General features: G+C 46.4%; 1 protein-coding gene across 1 annotated transcript in view; it reads left to right on the forward strand.

Moving 5' to 3' along the window:
• Window positions 1-1,452: 1,452 nt before the first annotated feature.
• Window positions 1,453-12,424, forward strand: part of Lypd1 (LY6/PLAUR domain containing 1) — a 38,535-nt gene continuing 27,563 nt past the window's right edge. The window contains exons 1-3 of the mRNA XM_035444946.1: window positions 1,453-1,522; window positions 1,662-1,691; window positions 3,053-3,190. Of these exons, the coding sequence (XP_035300837.1) occupies window positions 1,453-1,522; window positions 1,662-1,691; window positions 3,053-3,190 (238 nt within the window). The remainder of the gene's footprint in view (window positions 1,523-1,661; window positions 1,692-3,052; window positions 3,191-12,424) is intronic.

A 12,424-nucleotide genomic window follows, 5' to 3' on the forward strand; every position in this document is an offset into this window, starting at 1 on the left:
TTGCTCCTGTAATAGTAATTGGAACAATTGTTAAGATCCACATTGCAGACAAGCAAGTGACGGTCAAAGCATCCCTTCCTCCCCTTTCTCCCCAAGGAGTTAACCAGCTAGAAATGAAAGGAAGGGGGTGGGGAAGAATGAGCCCGAGGCAGCTATGGACCGATCTCTGCAGAGGAATTACAAGAAAGTCGTTTATGCCCCTTCTTCCAGACCTGCTCTGCTGGCAGGGTGGGGAAATAAATGATCATAGCCTAGCCCGAGAGCACTTCCCCTCGGAGGCACCGCAGGAGAGAGGTGACGCTTAGCCACTGGTTTCCACTGAGGCTCCCAAATCGGGGGGTGGGGGTGGAAACGCGCAGGGTTGGGGGCGGGGGCACTAAGAGCTTCGGTTGTCAGCTCTTTGCACAGCACAGCCTTCTGCAAAGCTCCGCCAGAAGGAAAAATAGCACCGTGGTGTCCCGGGAATATGCAAGGTGGGTCGCTTGGAATTGTCAGAAAGGAGGGTGGCAGAGGAGGGAGACAGCAGATGACCAAGTCTTTGGCGTGCACAGCGCTGTAAGGAGTGTATACTCAGCTGGTGGCTTGGGGGAGCTGGCAGCCCCATTTGCTTTTCAGTGAAAGGCAGCACAGATCCCGGTCTCCACTCACCAGGGTAGCTTTTTTTTCTGTGCTAGGCGACCTGGGCTGTGTCAATGCATCCTCCAACGGTGAGAGGATTGTCTAGGCAAGCGAGCCACCTGCGGTAGGGTCACCATCGCAGGCATTCTGCCAGAAGACGAGGGTGACCTATGTTGTGGGTTTCTCCCAGAAAGATGCGCGGCTGCACCGGACACCCCAGGGAACTCGCGACCGTGCAACTTTTCCAGGTGCATGGAAATACCCCTTCGCCCTATCCCAGACAGTCACCCAGAGGGTGGAGGGTGATAGAAGACCCCGGGAGAGTTGGGCGAGACCCAGTTGCAGGGGTACTAGTTAGCACTGGGAGGGAACAGAACACCTGGAAAGGAAGGGTAGCCCAGTGTGCCAAGGCCCAGCCCAGCACTCTGATCTCCGAGTTCTCACAGGACAGGGCCGGTCCCGGCGGCACCTGCTGCGCCCTAGTCGCCTCTGTATTCCTAACCTCTATAAACGACTATCCCCAAGTCCTGCAGGCGCTCCTTTCTCAGGAACTAGAGAAGGTAGGCTAAAAGGGTAGCAGAAGGGGGTGGGGACAGTAGAGAGACAGTCCCAGCCTTCCCCGCCCTCCACCCCCACCACAACTCAGCAGCCATCACGTGGTACCCGGAGTGGGAGGGGTGGGGGCAGAAGAGGCGAGACTTTTTTGGGTGCTCCGGATCGCCAGTAGTTCTTCAAGCCTCAGCAGCCAACTCCTCCGGAGGCGCTGCGCTCCGCCCCAGGGAGCGCGAACCCGAGGAGCCTGGGACCAGCCTCTGAGAGTCCCGGGCGCGGGCGATGCGGGCGCCGCGGGCGACACCTGCGGCTCCTCTCGGTGGCAGCCGTCGCCTGGGCGGCAGCAGCAGCAGCACAAGCCTCGGCAGCTACAGTCGCTGCGGCCCGGACAGCATCCGCTGCTGTCGCCTCCGCTGCGGTCGTGGTCTCTGATGCTCCTGCCCGCTCCCGGCCCTGCCGATCCGGGAGGATGTGGGTTCTCGGCATCGCAGCAACTTTTTGCGGATTGTTCTGGCTTCCAGGTAAGAAGATGAAGAGGCCAACAGCCTGGCCAAACACTCTCATGCCATCTGGCCGCGCGTTCCTGCTCTACCCTCAGTGCGCCCAGCTGGGGTCCGCGCTGCGCTGAGGCTACCCAGCGGGAGTTTGGTGCTGGAAACTGAGACCCAGAGGCGCCAGACTGGGACGCTCTCCAAGTCCCGCGCTGCAGGAGAGCGGCAGATTGGCGCGAGTCTAGGCTGCAGCTGCTTGGGGTACACAGTCGGGGATGCAAAACTGGGAGTGGGGAGGGTCTTTGGGCCGGGAAAGGGGGAAAGGGGCGACAAACCTCCAGCCTACTCAAGTTACAAGTGCTTATGGCCACCCAAGGGAACAGCGAAGCGGACAGGTGAGCAACACACCGGACAACCTGCGGCTGGGGGCGGGGGACGACTGAGTTATCTGTGCTTTGCGTATGATCCGTGAGGTGCTAGGAAGGGGACACACTGTGAGCGCTGGGCATGGAGTCCAAAGAGAAGCTCCCAGATCCGAGGAGAGCAACCGGGAAGATCTGGAAAGGCTGGACATAGTCCCTGATCATGGAGTCTAAGCTATCAGAGTTTGTTTGGGGGCCCCTATCCCCCAACAGCCATGTTTTTGTTTTGTTTTTTTTTTTTTTTTTTTTTTTTTTTGTTTTTTTTTTTAGCGAGGAGGGTGTGGGAGAGGCCCGGTCTAAAGGTGCTGTAGTGAAGCGGTCCCGGGGAGGGCGCACACAAACATACAACACACCACGTACTCTTCCACCATCAGCAGCTGCCTCCCTCACTGATCACAAGAAGGGACGCTGAACCAGCTGGAGGACTTGAGGCTCTCAGACACTTGGCATCTATCGCCTCCTCCCAGGTTGCAGGGTGGTCGCTAGGAAGCCTCAGAGCCCCAGAGTATGAATGCTGACTTCCAAGATTAAATAAATAAAACTGAAAAGGCGCCATTGAATGTAATTATGAATGGTGCCAAAATAGTAATTAACCAATTTGTAACCAATTAGCAATTAGACTCAGACAAGAGATGAAGCTTGTACCCAGCTACTTTGATCTAGGGTTCAAACTCTCACCCTTGCCTTTGCAACGACTTGCAGAAAGGCCTGAGGGGGTGTTACCGGAGCCGTTTGTGTGTATAGGAGGAATTTAGGGTCTCTGACAGGGCTTTATCCTTTTAGATCCTGGGAATTGGTGCCGCTGCCCCCTGCCGGCTTCAGGCACTGCCAGCCCTACTGAAGATCCCGATGCAGAGGCCAAAAGCTCTTGTGTGGGGCTGTCCACGGTGATACTCTCCAGCCAGGGTGTGCTCTATGCAAGCCAGATCTTAACTAGAGCTTCTGAACCCCACTTCATCTGTCCCGCAGGGCTAGCGCTGCAAATTCAGTGCTACCAGTGTGAAGAATTCCAGCTGAACAACGACTGCTCGTCCCCTGAGTTCATCGTAAATTGTACCGTGAATGTTCAAGACATGTGTCAGAAAGAAGTGATGGAGCAAAGTGCGGGTAAGCTGGGCCACTGTTCCCCTTCCAACCGCGGTCTAGGGCTGGAGATGCAGGGTGTTAAATTACAGCAAAAGACACTGACTGATTTAACATACATGCTTGCATGAATCATGCATACTCGTGCTTACACACACACACACACACACACAGAGAGAGAGAGAGAGAGAGAGAGAGAGAGAGAGAGAGAGAGAGAGAGAGAGAGAGAGAGAGAGACTTTTTTACAGTTCCAGGAAAACGAAGAGTTGGAAGTTACTTTAACCTCATTAGAGTTAATTACCAGGGCTTCTTCTCCCCAAGGGATTCTGGAGGGGGGAGGGACAGTCATTGTAAATCAGCATGCTTTCATTCTTCTTTTAACCCCCCTTTACTCCTTTCACCTTCCTGGACTAAAAAACTGATCAGGGTGGTGAAAAAAAAATATATATGGATAACTGGTCCCAGCTCGAGCAGCTAGACAGTAGCCTGTGAGCGATGTCAGCCTGAAATATGAAGCTACTTGAAGTTCCCAGAGGTCAGAACTTGAAAAATGTGTTTTGTCATAGCGCCACACCATATTTCTTTGAAGAACACTATAGGATCTTTATTTAATTTTAGAACTAATGCATCAAATTCCAGGCACAAATTGCCAAGATCTTTCACAGGAAGGATTACAACCCCGCCCCCCACTGCCAATGCCCCCAGCAGCCTAGCTAGCTATTGGCTATCTGAGCAAAAAGGCCTGGATGTTATGCGTTATGCAGTTGAAGAAGGGAATTAGTTGGAACAGACTTCACTCTAGCTAATAAGTCTTTTGAGAGGTAGAATCCCACCCACCCTAGAGTTAGAATTAAAAACTCACCTTAAAATGGAACCAGAGCTTGTAGAAAATAAATGAAGCTACCACTTTGATTCCAAGGTCAAGTTGAAACTTCACTGTTGAAAGGCTGCTGAAAGGAAGGGAAGTGCCATGTTGGGATGATTGGCATTGAGTGAGCCTTGTTCCTTTTTAGTCCAACAAGATGCGCACAGAGCTCCTGGGGTGATTAGAACAATTGATTCACCTAACTCTCTGGCAAAACAATGCAGGGAAGCTAGCATTGAAGACTGCACCTTGGCAAAGCAGTTTCCTCAGGGGTAGGGTTTGAAGGTATCTTGTTGGTTGCTTAGGGAGCATATCTGCCAGCTCTCCATCACACTGGGCTATGATGTGAGGGTGTGTGTGTGTGTGTGTGTGTGTGTGTGTGTGTGTGTGTGTGTTTGATGTTTTTGCTTGTGTATGTGTGTGTGGTAATCATGTATGTGTGCATACACATTCACAGTTGTTGGCACATGAGAATATGTAGTTACATACACTTTTTTGGCATGTCATGTGTATGTGGTATTCACACCTGTATAGATACATATTCACCTGTGTGGGTGCAAGAGCTTGATATCCTCGTCTTCCTCATGCTCCATCTTATATATTGAGGCAAGAGTCTTTTACTTGAACGCAGAGTTCACCAATTCTAGCAAAACTACTTGTTCCAAAGGTCCCAATCTCTGTCTCCAAGAGCTGGGGTTACAAGCAGGCATCTCAGTTGCCCTGCTGACATTTACATATGTGCTTGGGATCTGTACTCTAGTCTCTGCTGAGCCATGTCCCTTTGTGTATGGCTGCATAGGCTGTTCTTTGTAATGAATTATTGGCTTGAGTGTGGGTCCTTTGTACTAAAATTGCTCTTGTGGGAAGTCTAAGATACAACCACTTTCAAGAATAATGTACTCCCTACTCCCCAAAAAACAAGTGTTATTTTAGTATCTGGTATTCCTGCTATTAAAAACAGTAGGACAACACAAAAATTAATGATTCTGCAGCTAAGATAGATGTGAATTATTTTTATGGGTGATTTTCTTTGCACCGTGTTTTACCTGAGCCAAACGTTTTTTGCTCTTCATGTATCTGAAGCCCTCTTCCATGAAATAGGTTTGAGGCAGACATGATGGGAGGTGTTAGCATGCATTAAGAACTTCCTCAGTGTCCTCAAGGCCGCTGCTTACCGGGGCTTGTGATTTACAAACTGGGATGAGATAGAGAAAAGGAGTTGTCACTCAGAAGTGTTTTCAGAAGGGTACTTCTGAGAAACACCCCTTGTCCCTGTACACCTCTGAGATGACAGTCACACACTCCCCTCTAAGTGCTAGTGTTCATCTTGCTTCATCCTCTTCTGCAAACCATACTACAGAAAAGCAGAATGCACCCTATAACTTCTGTATTACCCAGAGAAAGCTTTCAGTCTGTCCTGAAGGAAATCCCTGGTTTAGGCTGCTTGTTTTCTAGTGACACAGTCAAGTTGCTTCTTGTCTCCAAACAAGGTGTCAATGGCCACAGGGTACAGAACATAGGACACAGGTCTAAATGTGAAGATAAATGAAGCTCAAAGCAGTGTGTGTGTGTGTGTGTGTGTGTGTGTGTGTGTGTGTGTGTGTGTGTGTGTGTGTGTGTGCTCTATAGGCATGTGTTTCCTGTGGATATACACATACCCATGCAGGAGCAGGTGGAAGCCAGGAAGACATCCAGCTCTATCACCCTCTACTTTTCCCCTTAAGACAAGGTTTCTCACTGATTGTGGAGCTAGTCTGGCAACCAGCAAGCTTCAACAATCCTCTTGTCTCGTTCCCCCATAACCTTGGGGTTGGCATACATAGCCACACCTAGCTTTTTTTATTTATTTTTTTCACATGGGTGGTGGGATCTGAACTCAGGTCTTCATGCTTGTACAGCAAGCACTATTGCTCACTAATCTCCAGCATTCCCAGTGTTCCCAGCTTCAGTAAAGACCAGAAGCAGTTAATGAGTCCAACGGGAAAACCATCTATGGGGAAATCTTAGCTTTTGCTCATTTGTTTGCTGTTGGTGTAACAGAGTAGACTAACAAAAGTAACTTAAGGTGGAGTTTGTATTTAGCTCACAATTCAAGGCACCCTTAGTCTGTCATAGTCACAGCAGCAGGAGCTTGAGGGAACTGGACATATTACACACACACACACACACACACACACACACACACACACACACTCAGGAACAGAGTAATGTATGCTCTAGTGTTCACTGTCCTCCATTATGACAGTCCAGGAACAGGCAGGGCACACAGTCGGGGATCTTATGACTATAGTGAGTCTTCCCATGTAAAGTAACACAAAGGTAACTCCCCGACAGCCGTGCCCAGAGGCCTTGTCTGCTGGATGATTCTAAATTCTGTCAAGTTGACACTAACTGTCACAGGGATGCATACTAGGTATAAATAAATGCAAGGCATTCTGAGAAGGAATTCTGCTGTGGAAGCCTAGCAAATGTGGTTACTGTTTCTGTTGATGGTGCTTGTTTACTTTTTATTTACTTATTTTTTTTTCCACAATAGAAAGCAATGTTTTGGGACTGATATCTTGAAGGCATTCCATATTAAATTTCATGTAATTGTTATAGACCAGTCAGTTCAATTTTTTTCTTTATTCCTTTGCCAACAAGGATCGAGATCAACTTTGGTTGCTAAGTGACCACAATATAATAAAACCGTGGCAGCATGAGCTAACTTTCATTGTATGTACTGTGTATCTGGCTCATCCCTTGGCACTAGCCTGTGGTGTCTCCTGAAATGTGAGATTCTTCATTATGTGAGATCTCTTTGTAATGACTGATTTCCTATACTTGAACCAGCTGGCCTGTGATTCTATTGCTTTGTCATCTTCAACCTTCAGAAAGCAAGCAGTGCCTGGTAAGTGGTCCCATTAGGAATCAAAGACTGAATTGGTTCAGGACATAGACTGAGATGAGACTCTTAGTGCAGCAGAGCTGAAAAGGCCCAGGGATTCTAACCAAAGAGCATGTAACATGGGTGTCTTCCTGGAGTTCCATTGAACTTTACCGGACTGCTCCTTCCCCTTGAAGACACTCATTCTGTGTGTCTATGGTCTGTGTGGCCATGGGTCATTTCTAAGCTCTTGGGGAGACTCTGGCATGATCCACATCGAGCTACTGATTTGAACTACCCTTTCTATGTTATAAAGAAACAAACGAAGATTTTTACAAAGTTATATGCCCAGTCCTAGTCCACCAGCCCGTTGTCACTGTGTGACCCTTGACAGGTGCTTCCTTTCTGGCCAACGGCATTTGCTGCAATGCTACCTGCCAGCCTCTGACAGAAGGAAATGTGCCACCACATACACTCACAGGCAAAATCTAAGGACTGAGGTTGTTGTTGTTGTTATTATTATTATTATTATTGTTGTTGTTGTTATTATTTATGTCTGTCAAGTTCATCTGGCAGACCAAGTGGAGAGACCACAAAGTGGATATTGAAAGAATCAGAAAGTTTTGAATGTCGAGTGGACTGACATTTTTCAACAACTATAGAAATACCAAGGTTTTAAACAGACTAATGAACTACCTAACCTGACATTAAACAGTAATGGAAGACAGTCTCCTTGCTTGCTCCATCCCCCAATACGAGCAATATATTATGCCAGGGCCTTCAGTTGGTCTTTTCTACCTTAGGTCTGCAAACGCAGCTCTTTGGAATTTTGAGGAAGGTAAATTTAATTTCCATGGAAGTATACTTAAAATTAACCTTTACTGTCCTCTAGAGAGGTGCTTCTATTAGGATCTGAGGTTATCTCTGGATGCTCTTTTTCCCTTGGTCATTTCTGGAATAATAAAGTGTGGGCTGTGGGGAAGAGAAGTTTCCTTGTCCTTCCTAATTGATGGTTAAATGTTTGCATGACTAATGACTCCCCTACCAGCTCTGCTCTTCATGGGCTGGTGTTTCTAAGCAGCGTCCTTGAGAATCACATTTATTTTGCTTATTTATCATTGCATTCCATAAAAATATTTCAAATATTGATTTTCATTTCAGAAGAAGAGCCTACCCCCAACCTTCCAGTATGAATTTTTAAACCAGGATATAAAGAATACGAATTTGCATTTGTTTGACAGTGCAATCTTGTAATTAGAGTTTTTCCTCTTGACTAGATACAGTGAAAGGGGCATAATTTAATTTTTATAGACTAGCCAATTTCTGCCCTTCCTAAAATATAGCTCTGTCAGTGAGCAAAGTGTTACAGGTTCTCCTAAACCTTATTTAAAAGTTAAATGCAGTATATTGAGGGAAAGTTCATGGTCTGAATCGGTTACCTGATCGATCGCCTCACCCATCCTTGCAATATGCATTAATCTATTTGTCTGTTTTGCAATACAAGAGTTACTGATTTACATGCCATCTTGCATCTCCATTATGGCTGGATAAAGAATGGCTGTTTTCCTTTTGGATTAGTTAGTTGCTCATTAAGTTAGACAAGGATGGCTCCAGGCTTTGGCTAGGTTCATTTCATGTCTTATTTTCTCATGAGCTAAATGAGGGGATAGCAAAAGAGGGATGGATGGACATCTACTCCTGGTAAAGACAAAGGTAACTGCTTGAGAAAACCAGTGTTTTACCTCGTTTGTCCGTGTGGGCTTGTCAGAAAGGAAGCCTACTCTGATTATCAATTTTATGTCACAGTACAGTTGTTCATGGGTTCTTTTTTTTAACCTATACACAGGAGGGAACTGGGGAGACATCTCAGTGGGTAAGAACACTGGTCACCTCAGCATGAGAACCTGAGTTCAGATCCCAACAGCCAAGTAAAAAGCAGGGCATTGTGGTGCATGACTTAAATCCCAGCATTCGGGAGGCCGAGGCAAGTGATCTCTGAGTTGTGTGCCAGCATGGTCTGTACAGTGAGTTCCAGGACAGCCAGGACTGCATAGTGAGTCCCGGTGTCAAAGCAGAGAAACAAAAGCCTGATGTGGTCACACTGCCTGTAACTCGAGCACTAAGGAGTAGAGACAGATCTAAGAGCTCAATCACAAACCAGCTTACCTGAAATATGACATCCAGATTCAGTAAGAGACACTGTTGCTAGAAATTAAGGCAGAATTAAATAGAGGACACCCAAGAGCCTCTTCTGATTCCCATTCATATGCATACAGACACATGCATTCATACGTGCATGCATATACATATGTGCCACATACACTAATATTTATACATATAAAATGATATATATGCACCCAAACACACACAGAATGGCATATGTATGTGTACTTACATGTTTTACATCATTCCCTGTGTTTCTTAGGATACTACATAGCTATAATTCTTGTTTGGGTTCATGTGAATGCATGTTCCCGTGCTCACATGTTTCTGTAGCTACATGTATGAGCAGATCTTGCATGAAGGCTAGAAAACACCTTGGGTATAGTTCCTCAGGCACTTTCTATTTTTTTGTTTGAAATGGAGTCTCTTGGTGGCCAGGTACTTCGATAAATTCGATATCCAGGCTGGCATTCAAGCTTCCAGGGATCAGTCAGCCTGTTTCTACCTACCATCTTGTCATCACTTGTGTGTGTGTGTGTGTGTGTGTGTGTGTGTGTGTGTGTGTGTGTGTGTGTGTCTGTGTGTCTGTGTGTCTGTGTGTGTCTGTGTGTGTCTGTGTGTGTCTGTGTGTGTCTGTGTGTGTATGCACGCACGCGCACGCGTCATGTGAATGTGCCACAGTGTTCCTGTGGAGATCAGAGTTAGCTCACAGACTTCAGTTCAATCCTTCAACCATGTGCATTCTGGAGTAATCCAATTCAGGCAGTAAGGTTTGAAAGTAAGCCCCTCCTGATGCTGAGCCATCCCTCACCCATCCCATGTAGTCCTTTCTCTTCCTCAAGGGTTCCTATGGTCTCTTTTTAGACAACTACTGGCAGTTCTATTCTCTTACCTGTAACCTCAGTTTGAATCAGTCAGATGGATCATAAAGAATACAAATTAACTGGAGGACAAAACATTTAAAATTTACCCTAGGACCCAGGAGACAGCTCCATGTGTAAAGACACTTGCTCCCAAGTCTGGCTATCTGGATTTGATCCCTGGAGCCCGTGTGGTGCAAGGAACAAACTGCAAGTTCCTCCTCACACAAACATCCAAGATAAGGAAATACAATAAAATACTTTTAATCACCACAGTTTAATGTTGACCAAGGAAACAATTAATTGAAAGAAAAAAATGTTAAAATAAAAATGACTCCCAGGCTCTGATGACAGCTCAATTGATAATGTCCCTGCCACATAAGCTTGAACACAAGGACCTGAGTTCAATTCCCAGATCCCATGATTTAAAAAAGCAAAAAACAAAAACGGAAATATTCCTGATAAGCTTGGTGTCAAGCTCTTCTAATTTTGATGTGTGTGGGGGATAGAGGTGGACACTCTGGGGCTTGCTGGCCAGCCTCACTTATGTGCAAAGCAAGTCCCAGGCCAGTGAGAGACCCTCTTTCAATAAACAAAGTAGAAAATGCCTGAAGAATGACAGTCTGGCTGTTATATGATCCTTACACACACACTGGGGAGGAGGAGACTGTTTCCAACATCAAAACAGATATTTACACATAAATGTTTACATATACTAATACCTGGCTTACTAAGAAGGCTTCCATGTCGACCTGAATAAAGTTATGAACTACAAAGGAAGGGAGTGTGCTAGGAACATTGATATTCTACCCCTTTTCCTCCTGGGACGCTAAATACAACACCTATCTCTTTGGGGCAAGACGTTTTGCCAATCAACTTGCCCACTGTGCTCTCCAGATCTATCCATCTTAATAATGCAATAGACAGAGCTGGCTTCTGGGGAGGATTGGCGGGAGACTTATCACAGGCCTTTGGTCCCTTGGACTCTCCAGTAAGTGGAGCATTTGTTTATGTTAAGTTTCCAGCTGAACAGGCAGCCAGGGCTGACCTCCCATCTTAGCAGATGAAAGGCGTGAAGATTGATCCCGCTCTCCCCATCACGCTAATTCTTCCCACCACAGTTGCATGAAAGCTTTCGTCATTGATGGTTTTCCTAATGAGTTTAAACAGAGAGGCTTCAAAGCTAGGCCCCCTTTCCCAAGTGGGAAGGAGATGAAGTATGAAAACAAAACACACCGCTGCCTTTGAAGTGTGAAAGGGATATCAGCTTCCCTTATGTATTGCCCCCCAAAGAACAAATCTGCATCCTCTTGGGTTGTATATACCTCCTTTCTTTCCTCCTTCCTTTCCTCCTTCCTTTCCTCCTTCTTTTCCTCCTTCCTTTCCTCCTTCCTTTCTGGGATCCATTCTGCCTTCCAAAAAAGAACCCAAAACAAAAACAAACAACAACAAAAACCTGATAGTTTCCAAGCCAGGTAAAGTTTTCTTGGCCAGGTATGCAGCAGGGAACATTCCTAACTCCTTCTTTGTGCTTGTCCTGGTTTGTTGCTGTGATAAAAGGCCCTAGCCAAGTACAGTTTTGGAGAGGAAGGGTTTATAGTTCCAGATCCCGGTCCAACACTGAGGGTACATCGAGGCAGAGACTCAGCTCAGCTGGTTACACCCACATCCTCGGACAGAACAATGCTGCCTATTGGCTCACTGCTCCTACTCACCCCAGATTATGGTGCTTCCCACAATCCAGGGTGGTTTTTCCTACTTCTGTCCAAACAGACACCCACAGACAAACTGGCTGACACTCTTACCGGGTAACTTTAGATTGTGGTATGTTGACATTTAAAAGTGACCAGCACAGTACTCGCCTAATGAAACGGGGCTTGGTTCCATTAATTGAGAGAGTGTCACACCCCAGACTTTTTATGCTTGAGAAGTGTGTGCAAGGAGCAGAGCTTCCTCCCCTGAAAAAGGTAAGGACAGGCTGCCTGCGTACTTCTGACAGACAGTAGGAGAATGAAACTTGTGCTAGCAGAAAAGCCATAACTGAATAATTCTTTAAAAATGGGCTAGGGGTAGTTCAGTTGGCATAGTATTTATGTAGTATACACAGGGCTCTGGTTTCCATCCCCAGTACCACATAAAATCAGTGTGAAGGGGCATGTCTGTAATTCCAGCTCCCAGGAGGTGGAGGTAGGGAGGTCAAGAGCATCCTCAGCTACATGAAATTCTGTCTCAAAAATGGATGAATTAAGTAAAATCTAAAAAGAGGCCATGTCTGAGGCTCCCTGGCGTTGCTGTAGGCACTATCCATGCCCCCATGAGAAGAATGGCCCAGGGGTCTTATTTCAACTTACTTTTCCTGCTGAAAGTACTTGAATTGAATTGAATTATTTAATTCTTGACAATGGTGTCCCAGCAATTAGTCTACAAGGCTCATAGTGACTTTGTATTAACATGATTTTGGGGAATCTTACACCCAAGGAAGTTAGGTAGGTAACTTGATCTAG

Source organism: Cricetulus griseus, chromosome 5 (genome assembly GCF_003668045.3).
Source record: "Cricetulus griseus strain 17A/GY chromosome 5, alternate assembly CriGri-PICRH-1.0, whole genome shotgun sequence".
Classification (NCBI taxonomy): Eukaryota; Metazoa; Chordata; class Mammalia; order Rodentia; family Cricetidae; genus Cricetulus; species Cricetulus griseus.